General features: G+C 47.2%; 2 protein-coding genes across 2 annotated transcripts in view; one reads left to right on the top strand and one right to left on the bottom strand.

Annotated features, from left to right (window-relative positions):
• Positions 1–21,102, top strand: part of USP42 (ubiquitin specific peptidase 42) — a 41,811-nt gene extending 20,709 nt beyond the window's left edge. The window contains exons 4-18 of the mRNA XM_068524175.1: positions 1,228–1,338; positions 3,016–3,118; positions 3,969–4,036; positions 4,732–4,802; positions 5,677–5,759; positions 7,754–7,865; positions 8,664–8,804; positions 8,991–9,091; positions 10,220–10,373; positions 11,733–12,449; positions 12,569–12,663; positions 14,361–15,824; positions 16,860–17,161; positions 19,169–19,212; positions 20,100–21,102. Of these exons, the coding sequence (XP_068380276.1) occupies positions 1,228–1,338; positions 3,016–3,118; positions 3,969–4,036; positions 4,732–4,802; positions 5,677–5,759; positions 7,754–7,865; positions 8,664–8,804; positions 8,991–9,091; positions 10,220–10,373; positions 11,733–12,449; positions 12,569–12,663; positions 14,361–15,824; positions 16,860–17,161; positions 19,169–19,176 (3,530 nt within the window). The 3' untranslated portion in view covers positions 19,177–19,212; positions 20,100–21,102. The remainder of the gene's footprint in view (positions 1–1,227; positions 1,339–3,015; positions 3,119–3,968; positions 4,037–4,731; positions 4,803–5,676; positions 5,760–7,753; positions 7,866–8,663; positions 8,805–8,990; positions 9,092–10,219; positions 10,374–11,732; positions 12,450–12,568; positions 12,664–14,360; positions 15,825–16,859; positions 17,162–19,168; positions 19,213–20,099) is intronic.
• Positions 21,103–21,338: 236 nt separating this feature from the next.
• Positions 21,339–24,417, bottom strand: part of CYTH3 (cytohesin 3) — a 91,916-nt gene continuing 88,837 nt past the window's right edge. The window contains exon 13 of the mRNA XM_068566186.1: positions 21,339–24,341. Within this exon, the coding sequence (XP_068422287.1) occupies positions 24,269–24,341 (73 nt within the window). The 3' untranslated portion in view covers positions 21,339–24,268. The remainder of the gene's footprint in view (positions 24,342–24,417) is intronic.

The following is a 24,417-nucleotide window of genomic DNA, read 5'->3' on the forward strand; positions in this document are numbered from 1 at the left end:
CATGCGCCACAACTACTGAGCCAGCGCTCTAGAGCCTGCGGGCCACAACTACTGAAACCCATACATCTAGAGCCCGTGCTCTGCAACAAGAGAAGCCACCACAATGAGAAGCCCGTGCACTGCAACGAAGAGTAGCCCCCGCTCGCCGCAACTAGTGAAAGCCTGCGTGCAGCAACAAACACCTGACGTAGCCAAAAATAAGTAAAAATAAAATAAGTAAATAAATTTTTTAAAAAGGAAATAGTCTGGACCTTTTGAGGCTTTTAAAGCTTTGTTAGGCAGGTCTGAGCAGCCTTTAGTTTTAGGCGGTTTCTTGACTTCAGTGTAATTGACATTTAGGACCAGGTAATTCTTTATCGTAGGGGCTGTCCTGTGTTTATTGTAGGATGTTGAGCAGCATTTGTGGGCTCTACCCACAAGATGCCAGGAGCATCATTTAGTCATGAGCTAAGAGTGGTTTTCATTTTTTTTAAAAGTTGTTTAAAAAAAAAATGCAACAGAGACCACTGTATGCGGCCAAGAAAGTCAGAATACTTACAGAGAGATTTTGAACCCCTTGTACAGGAGACATTCCTTTACTGTTTGAGACAAATGGTAGTATAAGAAAAAAAATTCTTATTTCTTCAGTATAGACAATAGTTAAGAGCACAGGCTTTGAAATTAGAAGGGTATGATTTGAGTCCAGTTATGTGTCTGCCCCTTAATAACTATTTGACTTTGGGCAAATTTTTAACTCTCTGAGCCTCAGTTTCCTTTCTTGTAAAGTAGAGCCGGTATATACTTATCACTTAGGTTTGCTGGAGAATTAAATGAAAATGAATAAAAGTATATAGCTCAATACATGACACATAGTAACTGTTATTCTTTTTTTTTTTTAATATTTATTTGGTTGCGCTGGGTCTTAGTTACAGCTTGCCAGCTCCTTAGTTGCAGCTTGAAGGCTCTTTAGTTGACGATCGAGGGCTCCTTAGTTGCGGCCTGCGGGCTCCTTAGTTGTGGCATGCAAACTCTTAGTTGCAGCATGCAGGTGGGATCTAGTTCCCTGACCAGGGATCAAACCCAGGCCCCCTGCATTGGGAGTGTGGAGTCTTAACCACTGCGCCACCAGGGAAGTCCTGTAACTGTTATTCTTATTTCAGGAGTGTGCCCGTTATTTATAATACCCCTTGATGTATATATAGAGTCATATTTTGCTAATTTGGAGGATTATCATCTGTTATCTTTCAGGTCATGCAGAAGGATTTTGTATGATGTGTACAATGCAAGCACATATTACCCAGGCACTCAGTAATCCTGGGGATGTTATTAAACCGATGTTTGTCATTAATGAGATGCGGCGTAAGTATCCTCTATAGTAGTTTATATTAGTATTTGTTAGCTAATTGGTCTTAATGGTCTAACTGGTAAATGATGAGCTCCTTGTGTATTACAACAAACAGTTTATTGTATATGTCTTTAATGAATAACAGGTTTTTAGTAAACTGTTTACTATATAAACACATTTTGAAACCTAAAGTGAAAGATGACAATATAGTAAAGAAGGTGGTATTCAGTTTAATATATAAATACATTAAAAATTTTTTAAAACTCAATTTATTAATAAAATCATTGATAAGTTTTACAGTGTTTTTCTCAGATATTTGGATTTCTATGCTAATACTAACTCTAATATTGTCCTGCAGGTTTCTTTAGTTTTCAATTAGTTTTAATTCAGTGAATGAGTATTACACTATACATAGTGATGGGAATTACCAAAATAAAGTTAATTATACTTTTAAAGAAAATTTTATACTCATAACTTAGCAAATTTGTGGATAAATTTCACTTTTTCTATACAATTTTTAAATGACTTTAAAATTTCCTCTTGAATTGTAATGATTCTGATAGGTCGCATGAAATATTTTTATGCACTTTCTGTATGTTTTTTGTAATAAGCTTTTACATCATCTTAATTAACTGAGTTGGAATAAAAAATGCTTGCAAATAAAACAAAAACCTAACTCTTAATCTGGTATCTAGCTGGGTAATTATAGGGGTGGATAATTACACAGTGACAATTTATAATCTTTTTGCCTAAAAAGCTGCTGAAGATAAAGAGATGTTATATTGGCCCTTGGTACTATTAACAGGCCAGAGTAGACAATGCAAAAATTTTTTAAACATTGTAGGATCCTGGCAGAATTTTAGCCAGGGGTGATTTTGTTTGTTTAATTACATGTATAGATCACACACACACACACACACACACACACACACACACACACACACACACACACACATACGGCAGGCATGTCTAATATTTTTAAACTTAATCTTTAAGAGAATGTCATTGTGTGTATATACATACATCCATGAACATACACCACCCCGCCAACTCCAAACATATATGGTTGAATAATGAAATTGTCATTTTTGTAGGTCAGAACTGGTAGAATATTGGCAATTTCATATGATTCAAGTTAATATATATTTATATATATTCATACACATTAAAATTCTATGTATATTGTTTATACTTTTGTGTTGTTTTTCATTATTATGTAATTTTGTCTTGCGGCTGTTTAGTCAATTAGAAATAGGACCAAGATGATACTCAGTGGAGAATATAGTATGTTCTCTAGGTTATTGGGATAGAATTTAGATAGGTTCACGTGTTTATGTTTTACATGGATTCTCTCAGGAAGATCTAGGGCCAGATTTAAGATGTGTGCACTGACATAACATTTGGGACAAATTTTTGAAACAGTACAGCCAAAGTTGAATTTATTCAGGTATCATTTTATTGCTGAAGACATAGAGTCTCTGGGCTCTCGGAAACTCTAGCCCATGTGGACTTTTAATGGTCTAAAGGGCCTGTCCTAGCTGTTCTCAGGGGAGCTTATTAATGCTGTTTCCTCATAAAATAATTATCGGGTATTTTCTAACCAACGTATTGACATAAGATGTAACTCTGGGGGGAGTACAGCCCGGCATGTCATGTGATGATAAAGCTTTGTCTTTACTCGAACTTTATAGGCATAGCTAGGCACTTCCGCTTTGGAAGCCAAGAAGATGCCCATGAATTCCTGCAGTACACTGTTGATGCTATGCAAAAAGCATGCTTGAATGGCAGCAACAAGTGAGTACAACACAGCATCGGTCAACCCCCATTCCCACCCCCTGCCCACCTCACTGGCTCACCAGAACTCAGTCTAGCCTTTTACGATGGGTGTGCAGAGAGCTCTCTTTCGGCCTCAGCTTTTGACTTTGCGCTGCCTCTTCCTCAAGTGATTGGCATTATTTTCAAATGGTTGAAATTTTAAAAGGTGTGCTTACTATAATGATTTGGATTTAATTGCAGACGTCAGGACATGAATGTTGGTCTTGACGTTATTTAGTTTCTGAGTATCATCACCCCTCTGCAGCTCAAAACTAACCACTTCTCCTTTCTTGTGCCAGCGTTTTCTGAGTTGATCTCTAGACTTTGAAATCTGTATTTGTTCCCTGCGTCTTTCTCACTCTGGTCAGTTACCAGTTTCTGCAGTTTCTTCTTTAAAATCTAAATGTGGGCTCAAGAGGAAGATTGGAGAAACAATTAGATAACAAGTCCTAACCCACTTGCTATTGCCTCAACACACCCAGCAAGTCTCCCATTGCCTTCCCACTGCCACCAGCACTGCCTTGGCCAGGCTGTCCCTGTCTGGATGACAGTAGGCTGCAGAACAGGGGAGAACGCTCTGTGTTCCCTGCCCTCGCCGGCGAGTCCTCACGCGGTGTCACAGTCCTGCTTCAGGGCCAGATTCCTGCCTCACCCCAAACCGTCACTGTGTTCTCATGAGGCACGGCGATTCTCTGGCTGTCACACATACTGTGCAGCTCTGCTGTTTGAATTCTTGTTCTTTTATAGATGTACCTGCTTTTAAAATCTGGTTGTAGCCTCTGTCATTTTTGTAGAACTCTTCTCTCATTTTACTGTTTGACTTTTTCAGATTAGACAGACACACCCAGGCTACCACACTCGTTTGTCAGATATTTGGAGGATACCTAAGATCTAGAGGTAAACTTCTGTTTAAAGGTTGATAAGTGTGACACAGTATGTGGCTTAACAAATGCAAAGGATAGGAAAGGGTTACTAATGGAAAATGTATCTCCCTTCCAGCCCAGACTCCCATCCCCCATCCTCAAAGGCAGCCCCTGTCTCAGTTTGTGGTTATCCTTCCAGTAGTTTCCTGTGCATGAGCAGACTGGCTGCTTTTCACATTGGAAACCTTTTTACATTTCAGCACATATAGGTCTAACGGAGTCTTTCACAGTTGCAGTAGTATTCCATTTATTTTAGTTCCCTATCAGGGAATTTTTAGATTGTTTCTAATTTTTGTTGTTTTTGTTACCATCAGTGCTTCATTGAACATCCTTGTATACACATGCCTTTATGTCCATGTAAAAGTGTATATACACAGGATAATTTGTTAGAATCTCCTTATCAAAGGGTGTGTTTATTTTAAACTTTGACTCCGCTGTGTCACTCTGCCAAGAGGTTATGCCAGTTTACACTCCAGCCAGTGGTGAACGTGCATCACATTAGTGCCTCTAACTGTGTAGTAGTAAAATTGTTTGCCCGATGTGATAGAAGAAAAAAGTACCGTGTGTTTTTTATTTTGTGATAATATTTATATGTTCTGTCATTTCAGTAGTTGGTATTGCCATACTGATTATACTTGGCTTATCCTTTGCATTTTCTTTTTATTTCAGTCAAATGTTTAAATTGCAAAGGTGTGTCAGATACTTTTGATCCATATCTCGATATAACATTGGAGATAAAGGTAAGTTTGATAGTTGTTGTGGTGGTTAAGTTAAAAAAAGTCAGTCATACTTTATGTATTTATAGTTCACTTATAATTTAGACTACACATGTTAGAGAATATAAATTGAAAAATTTAATATGCTAGGACTTTATTTAGAGGAGATTATTTAAGCTTTGTATTAGGCATCATAAAAAGCTTAAAACGTTTAATAATTTTATTACCCTTTGACTTTTCACTTAATCTTAATAAAACCAGATTCTGATGCCTCTATTAGCCAAATTTAGGTGGTTGTTATTCTTTAGATCCTGTTTTGCTTCTTGCATTTTCTAAACTCCTATTTTTGGTTGTCTTAAGCTTTTGTTTTTCTGATTACAAGTGTAATACTAATGATAAAAATGAGAAACATTGCAGAGACGTGTGAGATCCTGTCCCTCAGAATGTACTCTTGTTAACGGTTTGATATAAACTGCTTCCAGAGTATTTGTTTACTGTTTATAAAAATGGGTTTATACCTTCAGTCTGTTTGGCCACTTCCTATCTTCATTGCATTTTGCTTGGGCTTTCTGTGTGTTGTGCTTCAGCCGATTTACATGCCTGATTCCTTGCTGGTAGATACTTCATTTGTTTCCAGTTTTATACTATTTTAAATAATGCTGCAGCAAGCAACCTCTTCACATATTTTTGTTGACTTTAATCTGCTCTTTTTTTTAATGGGAGGGGAATTAGCTTGGTGTGTACATGTATTAATATAAAACTGAACGTCATAATGAAAGAAGATTTTCTTTTTACATAAAAATTCACATGTGCTTTTATACTTTCGAGTCGTCTTTTTTCTTTTTCCTAACAAGCGGCAGGGAGTGGTAATGTGGTGTTGGTGCTGCTCTGTCCCCAGGCTGCTCAGAGCGTCAACAAGGCGTTGGAGCAGTTTGTGAAGCCGGAGCAGCTTGACGGAGAAAACTCGTACAAGTGCAGCAAGTATGACGGGTGATGCTGGAGGCCGCGTGGGGGGCGGGGAGGCTTGGTTTGGAGGGGTTCGGTGTGTCTGCGTAGCCCAGGGCTAGATTCCCGTTACCGGCTGGGAAGACCCGGGGTCTCTCTTCCCCAAGGGCCGGGGCACGCTGTGTCTGTGTTTACACTCTTCAGAGAAGTGCACTGAGGAATGGGAGACGGGGCCTCGCTCCTGGGAAGGTGGGTGGGCATGGAGAGGTAAGGTCATCCACTCACCACAGCCTAGTGCTGCCGCGTGTGAAGCTTGGCTGCGGTGGCGTGTGGCGTGTGGCGCGTGTGTCGAGCAGCATTTACATAGACTCTCCTGTGTGAAAGGGTTGGGGTGGATGGGGAGTCACTTTCTCCCAGAGCAGTTCAGGATCTCTCTTAACTGCTGGCTCTTTCCCAGGATTTGGGGCAGTATCTGCTAGAAACCTCGAATTTAAGTTATTCTTTAATGTTTCCCCATCGAGTCGAGAGAGCCTATTTATTTTTTAAAGGGGGCAGTGTATTTCTTCCTTTCTTCCTTCCTTTCTTCCTTTCTTCCTTCCTTCCTTCCTTTCTTTCTTCCTTCCTTTCTTTCTTTCCTTCCTTCCTTCCTTTCTTTCCTTCCTTCTTTCTTCTTTCTTTCAAGATTTATTCATTATTTATTTATTTAATTTATTTTTGGTTTTGTTGGGTCTCAGTTGCGGCATGCAGGATCTTTCGTTGCGGCGCATAGGCTTCTCTCTAGTTGTGGCATGTGGGTTTTCTCTAGCTGTGGCACACAGGCTCCAGGGCACTTGGGCTCCGTAATTGTGGCGTGCAAGTTCCAGAGTGTATGGACTCTGTAGTTTGCGGCACGCGGGCTTTCTAGTTGAGGCATGCAAGCTCAGTAGTTGTGGCGCACGGGCTTAGTTGCCCCGCGGCATGTGGGATCTTAGTTCCCTGGCCAGGGATCGAACCTGCGTCCTCTGCATTGTAAGGTGGATTCTTTACCACTGGACCACCAGGGAAGTCCCAAGAGAGCCTATTTTAAGAAAGCCCTGTTTCATATGTTTTAAGTAGATTTTCATTTTAAGTCAGGTAATACAGGTAAGCGTTGTTATTGAATATGGGCAGACCTCAGGGATAGCGCGGGTTTGGTTCCAGACCACCACAATAAAGCAAATCTTACAATAAAGTGAATCACATGAATTTTTTCGTTTCCCAGTGCACAGAAAAGTTATGTCTACGCTATACTGTAGTCTGTGTGCAATAACATTATGTCTAAAAAACAATGTACAGACCTTCATTTAAAAATACTTACTGTTAAAAAATACCAAAATAACTAGAATAGTAACATCAAAGATCACTGATCACAGGTCACCATAACAAATGTAATAATAATGAAAAAGCTTGAAATATTGCGAGAATTACCGAAATGTGACACAGAGACACGAAGTAAGCAAATGCTGTTGGAAAAACGGTGCCGGTAGACTTGCTCCATGCAGGGTTGCCACAGACCTTCAATTTGTGAAAATTGGAATATCTACAAAGGGTAATAACATGAGGTGTGCCTGGGTTCATTTTGTGGGGGGAGAAGGCTCCCTTTCCTCCCAAGACCATAGGGATTTCTCCTTTGTTTTAAACTTCATGGACATTTCTAGTCTTTACTTTCTTCCTTTTGTATCTGGGCTTAGTTTTCACAGTATTATACCAGCCAGTTTTTCAGTTTGTTTTGAATTGAGAGAAACTTACATTAATCTAATTTTAAAAATATCAGTGACCTATCATACCTGACATTTCAGAACTGTCCTATCTTTTTCTTTCATGCTAATTAAGCAGTTTCCCCCGTACTTTAAATTTTAATATTTTCACTGTTGGTTGAAAAGGGTGGTGTTTCTCATCTCATAGCCTTCTTTTGGAAACTTAATTTAGAATGTTTCAGAGGAATAACAAGGGAAAGATTTAAAAAACCCCATATTAATCTTCTTAAACATTTGTTTCTGTTTTTTTCCAAGGTGTAAAAAGATGGTTCCAGCTTCAAAGAGGTTCACTATACACAGATCTTCTAATGTTCTTACACTTTCTCTGAAACGTTTTGCAAATTTTACTGGTGGAAAAATTGCTAAGGTATGTAGATAATATTATTAATAACCATTTATGTTGAGCCTTTCAAGGCTTAAGTGTCAGCAACTAAATTGAACAGTTCTATTATCTGATTTTCTAAGTTCTTCCAGCACTTGGTAGTAGAAAAAAAATGTCAAAGAATTGAGCTAGTAGTTTGGTATGTGTGTTTATGAGCGTATGTGTTTTTTTCTATATCCTTTAGCTGGCTAGACTTTCTGAAGATAAATTGATGATTACTATCTTCATTTGGGCTTCATAGTCAGTGCAGGTGACGAGTGGCTACAGGGAGTGAGCTTGTGTCATTTGAATCCAAAGAGGGTTCCCAGTCAGATCTTGCCATTCTTTCATCAGAGCTTATTTTGTTTATTCATTTGTTTTCTGACTGGTAGTATACTGAATTTTCCCATTTTCTTCCCACTTTCTGAAGATTGAAAGTGGTCAGAAATCCAGTAACATGCAAAAGAAATCTGTTCCTGAATTGTTAAAAATAAAAATGAGACAGTCTGGACTCTCAAATCCAGAGTTGTGATTGTTACTGTCTCCTTTGATGGATTTGGAGGATTCACCTAACGTGGATCCTTATTTGTTTAAAGGAAATAAAGAATACAGTGGGATTGCATTAAACACACTTAGGTTCAGGTGTGCTCCAGGTTAATTCTGTCTTTTGAAATGAGGTTCAGTGTGTTGGGTTTCTGCCAGAACATAGGGTGCAGTGCTCTGGGGTCTCCTGTGCCTGTGCACGTGGGATAACCTGCACCTTCAGAAATGATGTTCCTTTTTCCTCTTTCCATTCCTGTGTAGGATGTGAAATATCCTGAGTATCTTGATATTCGACCGTATATGTCTCAGCCAAATGGAGAACCGATCATTTATGTTTTGTATGCAGTACTGGTACACACTGGTTTTAATTGCCATGCTGGCCATTACTTCTGCTACATAAAAGTAAGCTCTGTGGATTTTGCTAATAACTATTTTTACAATACACTGTAAGATAGCCCTGGCATTTTGGGGAGGAAAGGTGGGGCTTTTACAGTTAAAATGTGAAAGCCCATTTTTCTTACGTCTGTGGATTGGTGTTCCCTATTTACCTAATTGTATCTAATATCTCTTTTATTGGCTGTTTTGCAGGCTAGCAATGGCCTCTGGTACCAAATGAATGACTCCATCGTATCTACCAGTGATATTAGATCGGTACTCAGTCAACAAGCTTATGTTCTCTTTTATATCAGGTATCGTCAGGAAAGCAAATTTTCATCTTTTCTGTTATGTCATCTCTCTTCCTCTCATCAACATATTTAAATTTGATATTGTTTGTTTAAACAGCATCTCGATGGTGGGGAGAGTAAGGAAGGTGGTTTTCAGTGTGGATCATGAGTTTGCTTTAGCTCCCAGCTCTTCGGCAGGTTAATAAAGAAACATGCAGAAGAAAGGGAAGGCGGTCGTCTCAGAGGGTGGGCTTCTGCTGCTGGTGGCAAACCGGGTGGGCCAGGGGGCCTGGGAGGCAGTGAGCGGAGGCCTGGAGAAGGGGACTCTTGAGTACCTGGGTGTGGTCACCTCTCAGCCACTGAGCACAGGCGGCCAGCCACCTCCCTGGGCCAGGCCTGGGCCAGCGCCAGCACCCCTGCTGCTACTGCACATTCTGACTCGCTAATTCCATTTCTGGGAATGTACGGCCTTGGAGCAATCCGATGTGTGCTCCAGTGTATTCGTTTGTAGTAGCTGGAAATTAAGAACATCGTGAAATTTCCATCAATAGCAGAAGATCATATAAATTGTAGCAAATCCATATGGTGGAATACAATGCAGCTGTTAAAAGTGATTTTTATAAAGCTTTTTAAAACGATATGAGAGAGTGCTCTGTATATGGAGGAAAAGCAGCTTGAAATTTTACACCCTGACACTGAAGAAACCAGTACAGGCTAAATAAAGCCTGGAGGAAACTCCACTCAGTCTGAACAGTGGACGCCTCGAAGCAGTGAGGGGAGGCACAGTGTTTTTGTTGGTTTCTAACTTTTCAGGATATTACAGATTTTTCTACAATGGTATGCATTTATAATTAGAAAAATAGAAATAAAAAAGAAAAGAAAAATACCTTTCAAAAAATTTAAAAACTAAAGAACAGTAGCTTTCAGATAGTGGCATCCTCAGAATCCACAGTTCAAAATACCGTTTGCCCAGTGACCCTGTTATCTCCCGATCTGAGCACCCGGCGTTGGCCTGGACCTGACGGGGACCCTGCGTGGAGCTCTGCGCATCGTGTCACCTGTTACCTGAGGGTGGGGTGTACATGAGTCTCTTTGGGGGAGATGTCCCATGTGTCCCAGTGTCCCTTGAGCACTGTCACTCTCTGTCCCCAGGTCCCACGATGTGAAAAATGGAGGTGAACTTACTCATTCCGCCCACAGCCCTGGCCAGTCCTCTCCCCGACCGGTGATCAGCCAGCGGGTTGTCAGCAACAAACAGGCAGCATCCGGGTTTATCGGACCACAGCTTCCCTCTCACATGATGAAGGTAACGTTCCACGGGTAGAATGTCATCTTTATGTTCATCTTTCCAGCCCTCTAGTTAACATTGCAGTAGTTGTCATGACCTCATCTACAACTGAATTTCTTGGCCAAAAAGTTTACTCAAGCTGTTTATTATATTTCAAATATACAGAAAATCTCTGAGTATGAACACAATGATCAAGAAGAAAGTCTGGTGTAAGTCTGTTTAAACGCTAGAGATTTTAGCTCCCACCTTGGACTTCCATTCACTTAATGGATTAAATATTTGGGGATTCTTGGTTAATGCTGGCCTCCAGGAAAGTGATGCCTTTACAAAAAGAACACTTCAGTCGTGTCCGTTTAGCCCTTTCAGGCACGTGGTGTTTTCTGTCTGCCGTCGGCTGGGCCTGGTCACGCTCCCTCACGGCTTCTCGGGGGGAGTGGAAGGTACGCCTGGTTCGCGTGAAGCGCCGAGTCCTCAGTGGAGGCCTGCCTTTTGCTTGACGTAGGTGTTGAGATTGTGGACATGTTGGACTTGTTGGAATAGCCTGTATACACCTTGGAATAATCCTGTCACCTGTGCCATAGTGTCGTAACAGCCTTCAGTTTGATAGGGACTCACAGATTGAGTGGCTTAGGGAGCTAAGGTGAGGCCTCAGGACACGGCCAGCTGGAGAGCACATGCCCTGTGTGGAGGGGCCACTGCTGTTGCTTTTTCAAGAGGTTTTTTGGTTTTTTTTTTGTTTTTTTTTTTAACTATGAAGCCTTCCAGTGTTAGGATAGCAACTAATTCAGATATTTAAGAAAACATTTTGAAGACCAAACAGAATTTATCTGTGAGTCAGAATTCACCCATGACTACCAGTTTGCAACTTCTGGGTCATAGCAGCAAAAGTTGGGATCTGGAGCAAAATAACTGCTCGAGTAGGAGTCGGAGATGATGGGGGCAGGGATGGCTTAGTGAGCGTGTCTGTCCACGTGCCTGTTGCCTTGGCCCGTGGGAGTTCCCCGTGGCTGGCACTCCCTTCTGCCCGGACTGCGGTGGGCTCCCTGGAAACCGTGCAAGGAGAACCTGTGTGACTCCATGCCCAAAGGGACCTGCTTCTTTCTGTCAAATTGGAGCAGGAAGAATTTGGTCTGGGTGTTGTTCTCTGACAAAAGGAGTGGTCCCTGTTCACCAGAAATTCATTCTCAGAAAACTGTGCCCTGGGAAAGGTTTGCGGTGGGCAGGCCCACAGGAGAGGGGGAGGGCTTTCTTGGTGCGTGAAACTTGTTATTCACAAAAGAAAAAGATAACCAAAGTGGGAGAGGCCCACGGCCTCAGGTTTCTGAGTCTGCGACTGTTTCTGGAGCTCTCACCTGGCTGTGGTCTGCTTGTTTCCAGAACCCACCTCATCTAAATGGGACGGGAGCCTTGAAGGAAACACCGAGCAGCTCCATGTCAAGTCCTAACGGGAATTCCAATGTCAGTAGGACTGGCCCTGTTAACGCCTCGACGTCTGTTCAGAACTGGTCAGTTAACAGGCCCTCAGTTATTCCAGAACATCCCAAGAAACAGAAAATCACGATCAGTATTCACAACAAGTTACCTGTGCGCCAAGGTCAGTCTCAGCCTACCCTTCACAGCAATTCTTTGGAGAGCCCTAACAAGCCTGCCCCGTCTTCTACCATTACCACTTCTTCTGCAATACAGTCTACCTCGAGTGCCCCCATGATGCCCGCGTCTAGTAAGGTAACAAAGCAGATCACCCTGAGGGAGTCCTGCCCTGAGCCTATGATGAACGGCAGGTCCAAGCTGAGCTCCGGCGTGCTGGTCCCGTACGGCGCCGAGTCGTCCGAAGAGTCCGACGAGGAGGCGAAGGGCCTCGGCAAGGAGAACGGTCTCGGTCCCCCCGAGAGTGCGTGCGCCCCTGCTCCGGAGGCCGAAGATGTCGGGGCCTCTCCGCACGAGCTCCGAGAGCCCGTGGCTCTAAATGGTGCTACCACTACGGACAGTGACCCGAAAGAAAACGGCCTGCCCTCGGATGCTGCCACCTGCCAAGTCCAGCCTGCTCTACACTCAGAAAACCCCTTTTCTAAGGCAAACGGTCTCCCTGGGAAGGTGAGCCTGCACTGGGCGGGGCAGGGGCGGGCTTTGCTTCCACCCTCGTGTCCGGCGGGTCACGTGGCTGGGTTTCAGGTGGCCCCCGGAGCTGAAATATCTCTGTTTTTTTACTGTAGTTGACGCCTGCTCCTTTGCCACCTCTCCCAGAAGACAAAATCTTAGAGACCTTCAAACTCAGCAGCACAGGGAAAGGCTCCACAGATGAGACGAGGTAGGATACTGTCCCAAGGCCGTGGGACGCGGGCCGGGGAGCCACAGCAGGGCCTGTGGGTGCGGCCGCTCGCGGAAGTCTCGGTGAACCTTTTGGACCCTGGAACGATTTGAATAACGATCTGTCGAACTCGTTCATGTTCCTTTTAAGAAAGTAAAGTAAACACATACAGGGTCTGTTAGTCCAGCTGACGCACCCCCCTCCCGCAGGGCCTCCTCTCTGGGGCTCGTCCTCAGCCCCCGGCGGAGCCTCCCGCCGGCACCGTCCCACTCAGCCCTCCGTGTGACAGGCGCCGGAGGAGGTGTGAAGGGGGTGGCGCAGGGCTTCTCGACTGTCCAGTAGCGAAGACTTTGTTTTGCTCCCTTTAGAATTCTGAATTAAATTCCTAGTTAAGATGGTCTGTCTCCACACTTAAAAAGAAAAAAAAGAAGTCAGTGCATTGACCTCAGCGTCATGTAACGGGAGTAGAAGGAAGGGTCAGAAGGCAGTGGCGTGTCGCCATGCCAACAAGCCGGGAGGCGGGGCCACCGCAGGACACGGGCTGGGCCAGCAGCTTGGCGCCACGCACAGGTCACGTCACGCATGTCAGCGCCGTGACGTCCTCCTGGTGGACGACTTGTGGCCAAGTTCTGACCAACCTGAGATCGACACCCTAGCAGTGTCTGTGAAGCGGCCAGTAACAGAGCCGGGGTTTTCACCCACGTGATCGCTGGGACATGGGCTCTTCTGTGGGGCCGCCTGCCGCGCCCCCGCCCACTGGTGCTGGTGAGGCTCCCCCATCGTGGGGCTGACCCAAAAATGCACCCCCCGTTTCAGAAGGGCCCTGCGGGGGGCGTGCCCTCACCAAGAACCACTGTTAGGAACGCTCACTTAGAAAAACGAGCAAAGCGCACGCACTCCCGGTCGACCGTGAAGAGGGGGCACTTGAACACTCAGTCCCTGGCAGGATGGCTGTCCTCCTTTCTCTATCCTTGTCCGGCTTAGTTTGTCTTCAAATGTAACGTGCGTGAGAATTACGACAGGTGATTGTATAAGCAGTCAGTCCCCAGCTACGCACGTTTCCTAACCTCACGTGCGGCCTTGAACACGTCACTGCCACGCTCGAGATCACACGTGTCTTCTCTCTCCCAGATATTTTCCCGCTGCAAAGCGGGCCCGCTTTAGGGTTTTTCTTGCTTTCTGGCAGCTTTCATTAACTTCGAGACTCCATCAAAAGCAAGGCAGAGTTCTTTTACTACAGAAAGTGTTTCTAAAGCCTCAGTGATTCCTCACAATCTGTAGGTAATTCAGGGAGCTCTTGGCTCTGTCTGGAGGTAGCTACTCTAGCTCCGAGGCTCCAGGAAAATTCAGAGAAAAGGGATCCAAAGGAAAAGTAAGAGCCCCATCGTTATTTGACTTTTTTGATGGTCCAGACTTAGTTATTAAGAATTAGAAGTATATCTGAAAACAGAAGGCGCCTAGAATTGCAGAATTATTATTGCTGAAAAATGGGGTAGGCTTGATACAAATTTTTACATTTTTATTTAATGAGAAAATTTGAAGTTTCCAAAAATGATAAGCCCAGTTTTAGGTTTAAACCAGATGTAGTAAAGCCATAAAATATTTAGTAAACGAACGATTTCAAGTGTTTGTCCCTGTAAGCCAGAAAGCAAACAAGTAAATGGCTGATTTCTTTCTTTCTTTCGGTGGGGCTGCAGTACAAGTGGGACAGAGGAGAGGCCTCCGCAGGACCCTGAGGCTGACCTGGAGGCTGGCAGCTCCGCTCCCGATTCCCGTGAGAACCTGGAGCTGGTCACGAGCCTTAGCAGCAAATTCAAGAAGGTTTTGTCGCCCTCGGACCCCAGCATCAAACCTACCAAAGAAGAAGTCTCTGAAAACATTTTGGCAAAACCCGAGGAGGCTTTGCCGAGTATCAACACTTTTTGTAACACCAACAAGGATACCCTCGGGGACGATCAGCTTCCTAAACCGTGTGACCCTGGGAATTTAACAAATGATCAGAGCAAACCGTCCCAGGACGTGAAAGGGATGTTACCAGAGCGTCCCCAGGACCCGGCGGCAGCAGAAGCAGCGGGGAGGCTGAGCCCGAGTCCCTTGTCACGTACCGAGGGCGACTGTGAGCCTGAGCCCTTGGGTCACAGCAGTCGGGACAGAGGCACGGATGTGGAGGGTCCCCCTCAAAGCACAGGGGTGTCCGCAGATGGGGTGCCCTCTCCGCAATTAGACAGGATCGCAGAAAACCGTCCAGAGGGGGTCCCCGAGCAAAGTAACGGTGAGAGAGGTGAAGACGGTAAGGCCGGGCAGAAGGTCCAGGAGGCTTGTCCAGTGCAGGAAAAAATCAGCAGCCTCAGAAAGGTGGACCGAGGACATTACCGCAGCCGGCGAGACCGGTCGTCCAGCGGCGAGCGCGCGCGGGCGAGCAGGAGCAGGACCGAGGACCAGCGTCGCCGGAAGCGGCCCCGCCACGGGCGGGAGCAGCCCCGGTCCAAGTGGCCCGAGCCCTGCGCCGCGGCCCCGCACGCCCCCTGCCCCGGGTCCCTGGCCAGGTCCGGCCACCGGCGCTCCCGGAGCAGGGGGGCCCCCGACCAGGAGTGGGGCCGCTACCACCATGGCGAGGGCGAGCTCGCCTGGGCCCGGGAGAAGCACTACCCGGACAGGATGCGCTGGGGGCGGTGCAGGTACCACCATGACAGGTGCGCCCCGTACCCGGCCCGCGAGCCGCGGGACTGGAGGCCCTTCCACGCCGAGCGAGAGTACGACCGAGCCGGGCCCTACGGCGGCCGGCCCTACAAGGACCACTACAGAGGCCGGAAGGGCTACGAGCCGGCGGCCAAAGAGAGGGACCGGCACCGCTTCAGCAGCCCCCGGGCGGGCCTGGCCCACGCGCCCCCTCCGCACCCCGCTGACAAGCACGCCCACGAAAAGGCTGCGCCGGGGGCTGAAGACAGCAGCTGTGACCTCGCCGGTCGGTTTCACGAACACAAGGACGTCAAGTCACGGAAACGGAGGTACGGTAGTGTAGGGGATGATGACAGTCACGTAGAAAAGAAAGCCTGGAGAAGCTTACAAAAGGATCCTTTAGAGGAGCCTAAAGTGAAGAAGCACAAAAAATCAAAGAAGAAAAAGAAATCCAAAGACAAACACCGAGACCGAGATTCCAGGTGAGGGTGTGTGTGCTTGGTGACCTGCGAAGGTCTGTGTCCTGTGTATGTGACTCTGATTTGTATTTTTTATCTCTGTGGGTTTTGGACTTCCCTGTTTTTGTAGATTCCTAAAACTTAGCTCTGTGTTAAGCTGGATCATATCTCGTGGTATTTTGAAATGCCCGAAAACCATCTTTTAAGATGATTTTGCCGTTTTCAGTTAGTGCTTTTTAACTTCTAGGAGCAAGTGTGCAGTGTTTGGTAGATAAAACTTGGGATTCTTTGACTTCACAGTGATTGTTAATATGTTTATTCACAGATGTAGTTATATTTTCACGTCTGCTGATACTTCCTTCAACCTCAGTGACTGCCGTGTGGCAGGAAATGGGAGGCCGCCATCCTGTTGAATGTGCCTGTGACCCAAAGGGCTGAGACACATCATTTGTTGCATTTGCCTCTGTCTAGTTTTCTGTCTCCATTTCTCAGTTTGAAATCTCATTGGGACATTTGTTTTTGTATTTTTAAAAAGCTAAATTGGTCAGTAGTTTTCTTGAAAATGACTTCTCCACGATGAGAGGGGTGGGCACAAACAGTTACTGCGCGTTGTGTGCTGTACACACGGGTGCCTCTTAACATCGAAACCCTGGGAGACGGTTACCAGAAGGCACAGGTAAATAGTGGTTACTTGAAGGAAGAGGAAATCAAACAACCTTCCCTCCTATGTGCCTGAGACACCTGGCAAAAATATTTTTTCCTTCAGCCACTAGTTTCAGGAAAAATTGATGAAATCCTTCCTCTGGTGTTCTGGCCATAGCTCCCCTCCCAAACAAAGCTGAAGGGCATCGGTGGGGAAAGGTTGAAATTGGTGAATTTATGACCCCAGACTTAAAAAATTATTACAATGAAAACAACGCATTTTTCGTTAGATAAGGGTTTACCTGTGTTCACGTAATGAGTGTCAACAGTAGTGGGTATAAATCAAAGTCAAAGACCAGTTCTCCTTGGGGTGGTTTGCTTTTCCGGTGGTTTGAGTTCCGGCTTTTTCTTCCGCAGGCATCAGCAGGACTCAGACCTTTCGGTTGCGCGCTCTGATGCTGACCTCCACAGACACAAGAAGAAGAAGAAGAAGAAGAAGAGGCACTCAAGGAAATCGGAGGACTTGGTTAGAGATTCAGAACCACACTTGCCCAAGGCCGCCAGCTGTGAGACTGTGGACCATTTCCGGAGAGCGGACAGCGCTTTCCCCCTCACAAACGGCCAGCCTCTGGAGGGTGTGGGACTTTTCCGTGAGAAAACAAAACATTTCTGGATGGAAACCAGGGATGACAGGTGTCATCCGTCTGACTGTGGCCAGGGTAAGAGGACATACTTGGAACTGCGAATATAGAAACTCTTTTCTTTGGAAAGGGTGGTTAACACAGGGAAGGAGCCTCAAAGGGCGTAGAAGGTGTAAGTCCCCTCTGAGCTCCCCGCCCTGTGTCCTCTGCCCGACGGCTGGCCCGCGGCTGCTGTGGCCGGTCTCGATGGTTAGCCGTGCCGCCTCGGCGCTTACTGGAGACCTGAGTTACGCGGAACCGGGAACCTCTGGAATTTATGGCTCTGAGTGTCTGATTGTGGACCAGAACTTCTGTTTTTAAGCAATTTTTGATAGAAATATTGTTGTGGTACATTCTTTCTCTCCAGAATCCTTAAGCCTTTGGCATTGGGAGTTGAACCTAGAACTCAGTTTGGTGACTGGCTCGCTGGACGTCACGCTTCAGGCCTGGGTTGGTGGGGCTCGGGCTCCTGATGGGGTTCCCTGGGTCACTGCAGGCCTCTGGGCTCTGGGATTCTTGTCTGCTTTGCACAGTTCTGTCTTCCCTTGTACCTTCCCAGCCTTTTCTACTCTGATTGCTCTGAAAGCAGCCCCCCCTTGCTTCCTCATCTGTTCCGATGACCTTCGACCCTGGAAGGAGTGCTGAGCGTATTTGAGGGGGCCAGGGGCCTAGGGCAGGGCTGGACTGGCCACCGCCTTTGCGCGGCCTGACGGTAAGGAAGAATTTGACGTTTTTAAATGGTTGGAAGAGTCAAAAGAAGAATATTTCATTTCACATGAAAATCATGTGAAATTGAGGTGTCTGTAGAGCCGCAATGAGCCCAGCCCAGCCCGCCCATCCGCCCGTCCACGGGGAAAGGTGTGCTGGCCTCGCCCTGGACCCCTGAGGCGCACCCCCGCGACCCTGCCCGCTGTCCTAGATGCCCAGGGGCCACGGGGTTCTCGACTGCGTCCTGGACCCGGGTGAGGTGTCGTTTGTTCGGGGGCAGCCCTGTCCCGTGCAGTGGCCCGGTCCCACGGTGGGTGGTGGAGGAGGGACAGAGGGCCGCACAGTGCTCTGGCGTTTGGGAGGAGCAGAGAGCAGAAGGGGTGGCGCGTTGCCGAGTGGCGGGGGGCATGCTGGGGCGCGCGGACTGGGTGAGGAGTCGTAGGGGCGGCAGGAGAGGGACGCTACCGGTGGGTTTGCTCTGTGTTTGTTAAGAGGGGAATCCTTTGCATTTCCACACTGGTTTCCCATGAACGGTTCAGCGATTCGGGGAAGGCACTTGGTGGGGATGAGTCCCTGCTGACGTCTGCTTGGCGCTTGGGGCGAAGTGGAGACGGGCTGTTCGTGTGCATTCTGCGCAGGTCCGCGGGGATTCTACGTTTTTGCCAGAATCTTCCCCTTCCGGCTGCAGGTCTCTGGTGAGGACCACAGCTGGTGGCCGCCAGCGCACCCGCAGAGCTGGCTCGGGGGACCGTAGGTGGCGTGCAAAGCCCAGTAGTGGGCATGTGGTGGCCCAGACGCGCGTCTCCAGAGGCTGCAGGCAGGGGGGTGGCCCCTTTCCTGTCCTCGATCTGATGGCGCCCAATGACTGGTGTGCTCCTGGCTCGGGCGCCCGTCCCGTCCTGACCTCCCGGGAAGGGCCACCTGCTCGGGCCCAAGCCAAGCATCGCTGTCGGCTGGTGGAGGCCAGACCTCTTGGCCTGCGTGTGTCTGTCCTGGTGCCTTGACCACTGACCTCTCTTCCAGACTCCTGTTCTCTGGCGCCATCAAGCTCTCGATTTCTTTGGCCTAAGATCTGTTCTCACCTAATGTTGAAACGCTGATGGGTTTACTGGGGTCAGGGTGGACGACGCCCGAGGGGACGTGGCCCTCAGTTGTCACCTCAACTCTTGTTTTCAGTGAAGCACTTGGAGACACAGCTTGTGTAGGACTGATTTCAGGCAACAGACATTAAGCTTCTGAGGACTGCTTCTGAGTGTAGTCACGTAACGCACACACAGCGTAGGCACTAAAATTTTTGCAAAACCATCATTAAAATGTTTCCTAACCTTTGCTTTCTAGGTGATTGAAAACGTGGCCTCGAAACAAAAAATTCACTAGTTACGGTAAGCTCTTTTCGTCTCGGTATGTTCTTCCTGTTGGTTTGTAGAGCCGCTGAGGGGCCCTGAGGAGGGAGCTTTGGGCCTCGGCTTCGGGGGTAGCAGGTGGGGAGTCAGTCCTGGGGTGGGTGGGATTTGGGCCCCTTAAGTCAGAGAGTCGCTCTGCTCCCTCCCTCCCTCGTTGTAAGAAAGTGAGGGCAGGGCAGAAGCTTCAGAATCAAGTCATTTGATAAAACATTTGAAAGATGGAGAAGCCATGTCCTCTCGCAGCCCCACCTGGAGGGGCCGAGAGAGGGGAGCCCTTCCCGTGCCCGCCGCCCGCCCCGCGCACTGAAAGGGCTCGGGCTTGGTTTGATCGGAATGGGTTTTGGGTGCTTTTTTTTACAGCAAATCAAAACCTGGAGTGTCATTTCCTCCTGGCCTCGTACTCAGTGGCCCCGGGAGGTGGGGTTGGTGTCCTGGGCGTCCTGCACCTGCGGGGTTGCTCTCCGGAGGGAATTTCGTCCAAACGTGTAACTTCTGGTAGTCGGCAAGGGGGGTTTAAGTCAACTGTCTGCAGGAGATTAACTTGCAGTTGATTTAACACGCTTTACAGCGTGTCCTCAATGGGAGGACCCGAGCCGCGTTAAGGAATTAGCCTCTTCCTACCTAGAGCAAGGGAATCGCCGGGTTGCGGCCGGGCTGGCGGGACCGCGCCCAGCAGAGGGCGCCCTGCCCGCGGGCCTCCGCGCCACCGGCGGCTCCTTCACCGCCCGCGGGGAGACCTGGGGGCGCCTGCTAAGGGGAGGGCGTGAATGAAGACGAGAAGCCCCCCTCCCGGGGGGCTCACGGGGCGCCGGGCTCCCACTTCCTGCCTCTGGACCAACTAACGCCCGCTGCCTCTTGTCTTTCAGATTCAACGTGTTCAACAGAAGCCATCCCCAACCCAGCTTAAATTATAAATAGAGAAAATAACTTTGTTCAAATCTGCGTGGTGCTTCTTTAGTAAATACTGTACAGATTTTACCATGGAGGACTTTTTTTTTTTAGTTTTTACCTTTTCTTAATTACCCTTATTCCAAATGAACACTTTCTACAACTGCTGACCATTGTAAAATAAGACTGTGTATATAAATCACATTGCAAATAACGCCCTGGACTAGAACATCTCAAATGCTGCTTAATCACAGACTCAGGTTGATCACTCGTATTCCATGTAACGCTCCTCCAGGCTGGACGTCCGGTGCAAGACCAACCGGGAAACCATGGAATTAGTAAAAGTACAAACTGACAGCGTGTATATTTAATTTAAAAACTTATTTAAAGATTCACAAGCTCTCAACTCGACTTTTGAGAGCAGTCTGTTTTCTGTAATGTCTGATACTAGAAACTAATTTGCTTCATATTTTAGTTGTATTCAAGATTTGAAGATGTATTTTATAGACAAGTTCTGTTTTTGAACTTTGTGGAACTATTCCAATCAATTTACCAGTTATGATGAGTATTTACATTATGAATGTATAATCCGAACATTATTTGTAAGGCCTACAGTATGTTTTTGTTACGTAACAACACTTTTTTATACAGTGTCTCTTGTCTTGACTATGATATTGGAGTCTGACTTGTCAGCTTGGTCCCTTAAAGTTTCTAGTTACAGACAAAAATCATACTGTGATTTTATTTTTAATATGGATATGCTATCAAACTGTGATACACTTATAATTCACTGGTCCTGCATCAGGAGTTGGAGTGGGGAAAGCTGTATTTAATACAGTTTGTATCTGAATAATCTGTATGGTTTATACAGTTTGTGTTGTTCAGAGATGTCTAAAGTTTGATCTTTGTTTTTTTAAAGATTAAAAAAGCACTTGCCCCACTGTAAATATACAGCATGTAAAATTTATATAGTATATAAATGGCAGCAAATTAAACCTTTCGTGTCTTATTTTTTAACTGCTGTTTTCCCCATTTGCTTACAGACACTTCTCATGGACTTCTTTCTCTTTGCACTTTCCTAAAACCTCTAAAGCTCAAGCCACGGGCTCTCAGTCCCAGACTGAGAGGTGCAGACCCCAAATGGGTGAGGGAGAGTCAGGTGTGGGCTGCTGGACCCGACAGTCTCCCTACTTTAAAGAACCCAGTCACAGGCAATCTTGTTTTAACAGTGCGTTTTTATTTAACCAACACAGTATTTGCAATTTGACAGCCATACAACTCTCCCAACTTCACCATCCACTTTACAACAAAATATCAATAGATATAGGGTATTTCTTCATGCAAGTTGGAGTATATACACTGAATGACAAACACTCCAGCAGTCATATTATATATGTACATTATTTACATATTAACTGTATTTACTGTAAATAGAAATGTTTTCTAAGAAAAAAATAAAACAAGAAATCACAATGTGTGGTTTCTGGTCTACAACAGACCTAACTTCTCAGCAAAGCACATCTATGTAGATATATGCGTTTTAACTTGAAAGATATGCATTGCTTTATAGGCAGCATTAAATGCTGCTTCATCTACAAATAGCTCTTATTTGGACTCAGTCTGGTACCACATTAAACTGCTCAAAACTGTTCCGTGATCCTGAAGACACTTGCTTGTCTGGGTCCAGGGTGGGCCAACTAAACCCCAGGTGTTAACGGGGGCTGGCGGGGCTGTGGAAGCCGCCGTCTCCCGCCCGGCGACCCCCTTCCCTGCCTCCTGCCCTCCGTCTCTGGAGGAGACAGAGCTGGGACTGATAATTCAAGCACTGAGCACAGACGGGGGGGAGCGGGGAGGGGGATGAACGGGGGACCACGCTGAGGTCCAGGCAGCCGGGCCCGCGCCCCACAGCCCCGTCAGGTTAACGCTGTCACACAAAACCTGGAGTTACACGATTTCACGTTAACGCTCCGAGGGCAAGTGACACAGATTCTGAGCACCATGGCCTTCTGCATTATTCCGGGCAAATAGCCATCGGGCGAGGCTCCTTCACAGATGGCCAGAGGAACAGATTTCTTCCAGGTGTGTGTTTCCTTACGCTCACTTCTCCCAGCCCCACCCTGAGGCAAACCCGAAAGACAGAAAGCCCTGTATCCCCAGGGTCCTACCTGGGTCAGACAAAGGAGAGACCGGTTATTCCACACAAAATCCTGATGGAGCCGGCGCCCCAAGCAGCCCGGGTACGGGGCCAGCCCGAGGGGAAGGCGCTGCCGGGTCGTCGTCAGCAGTGTTTGGTCTGGTGGTCTGGGCAGCGTCTCTTTTCACGGAAGACTGGGGCCAGAGTTGCATATATGCCAGTCACGCGTTTCAAGAATGCTGACTCGCCTTTCTCAAAACTAGAGGTTCGAATCTGAGGTATCAGTACAGTAGCAAAGCCTAAAAGCTTGGGAATGAACCAAAAAAATCAGTTTGATGCACGTTGGAGAGTCCTGGGTGCAGACCCCTTTGCAGTCTGGTGTGACTGAGCGCTACGTCAAGGTCAGCTGCACCGAGGCCGAGGGCCCACAGCCGTTCAGTCTCGGCATCAAGGCAGCTCCCAGGAACGGTTCCTTCTGCTCTTTACATCTCCACGTAAGTGCGTACAGCCTGCGGCTGTCATTCTCCGACTCTGCTTTTGCACAGGAGAGGTGATGACCTCTCAAGTGTGCAAACGGAGGGAGTGCTTTCGCGGCTGGGGCAGGGAAAGGAGGTCCTGCAGGGGAGGGACTCTCCACCGGAACAGCCCCTGTGGGCAAGGGGGTCCTATGTGTTACATGCGGGGGTCCTGGCGGCGGAAATAAAGCTCCCAATAAAAAGGCAACTGTCACCAGCCCCGAATGTCCCAGCACCCAGCGCCTCTCGGCCGGACCACCCGTGCACCCTTGGGCCAGTTCTGCGACGTGCTGGGGCCCAGCTCCAGCCTGCCCTTAGCGCACGACTGAGCACCTCTCATTCAGCCACCAGCAACCTGACAACCTCCTGGTCGGCGATCTTCAGCAGTCCCACCACCAGTGCATATTTGGGGTTTTAAACTATTTACAGACAAGCCTAAGCGCTCCACTTCTTCATCCCGCCCCCGCCTGCTCTTTTCCCTCCCCATAACGGAAGATCAAATCTCTGAAAACATGGAATAAGGTTATCTCTATCTCCTTATATGTCTACTCATTACGTTAAGAAATCTGGTCAAATTATTCTAAGCGTTCGTTTTGCCAACAAGTTTTAAGTAGTGAAGACAGTGGTCACAGCTGGTCTGAACCACGTGTTCAGTTGGACCACAGGACACTGCTGTTTGTGGGCATGATCAGAAATGGTCAAACATGAGCAATTTCATGTGGTCCAACATGTACGCTGATCTATCCTGGGATTCAGAAGTTACAGGATAAATGCCCCAAACCGAAATTTATATTTTAACAATTTGCCTCTTCAGAAAGTATCTGTGGGACCACAAAGTCTGAGCTGAACGGTCCCAGAGGACTGGCCTCCGCCCTACCCCGCCCAGTGCTGGTCGTCAAGGACACGTGCGCCTCCCTCCACCAGGAGCTCCCCTGGGCCCCCCCCCCCACAGCGGGATGCCCCCCCCAGCCCCCCGGGGGGCTGCATATGTGTACACATGCAATTGTTCTCAGTGCACAGTATATTCTTGTGTCCAGAAGTTAAATTTATAGCTGCCATTCTAAAAATACTACTGTTAGAAAGTATCTTTCATTATAATTTGAGAATACAAAAAGGCATATAAAAGCTATAATCCTATGTATCTGAGAAAAAAAAACTCAATAAAAAACTGGTAGCTTTTCCTTTCCTGTTATGATACAAAACAGCGGCTTCCAGAACGGCGAACACCGCCACAAAGGAGCACGTGTGACCCCGCGTCTGCCACGCGGATTTTCACGGCTGAACCACCAGGCGCAGCTGCTGGACGAGACTTCGAGAGGGATGCGCTCGGCGCCGGGAGGGCGGCGGGAAGGGACGACGTGAGGCCCCTCGAGACCAGCGGGGGCCGCCGTCCCTGAGGAGCCGGGCCGGGGGTCCAGGGCGTCGCGGGGAGGCCCCCAGTCACTCTTTGCTGCGGGGTTTGAGTTTACTTTTACCTGCTGCTCAGGCCAGGAAAGCTCTATTTCTTATTGGCAATCCTCCTTTTCCTCGTGGCCAACATGTCATAGAAAGGATCCCTGCTGATACTCGCTCTGGGGGGAAAATGAGAAAGAAACTCGGTTAGGCCGGGAGGGCCGGTCCTCTCCCACGCGGCCCCGCCCCCTCTGC

Source organism: Eschrichtius robustus, chromosome 16, assembly GCF_028021215.1.
Source record: "Eschrichtius robustus isolate mEscRob2 chromosome 16, mEscRob2.pri, whole genome shotgun sequence".
NCBI classification, from domain to species: Eukaryota; Metazoa; Chordata; class Mammalia; order Artiodactyla; family Eschrichtiidae; genus Eschrichtius; species Eschrichtius robustus.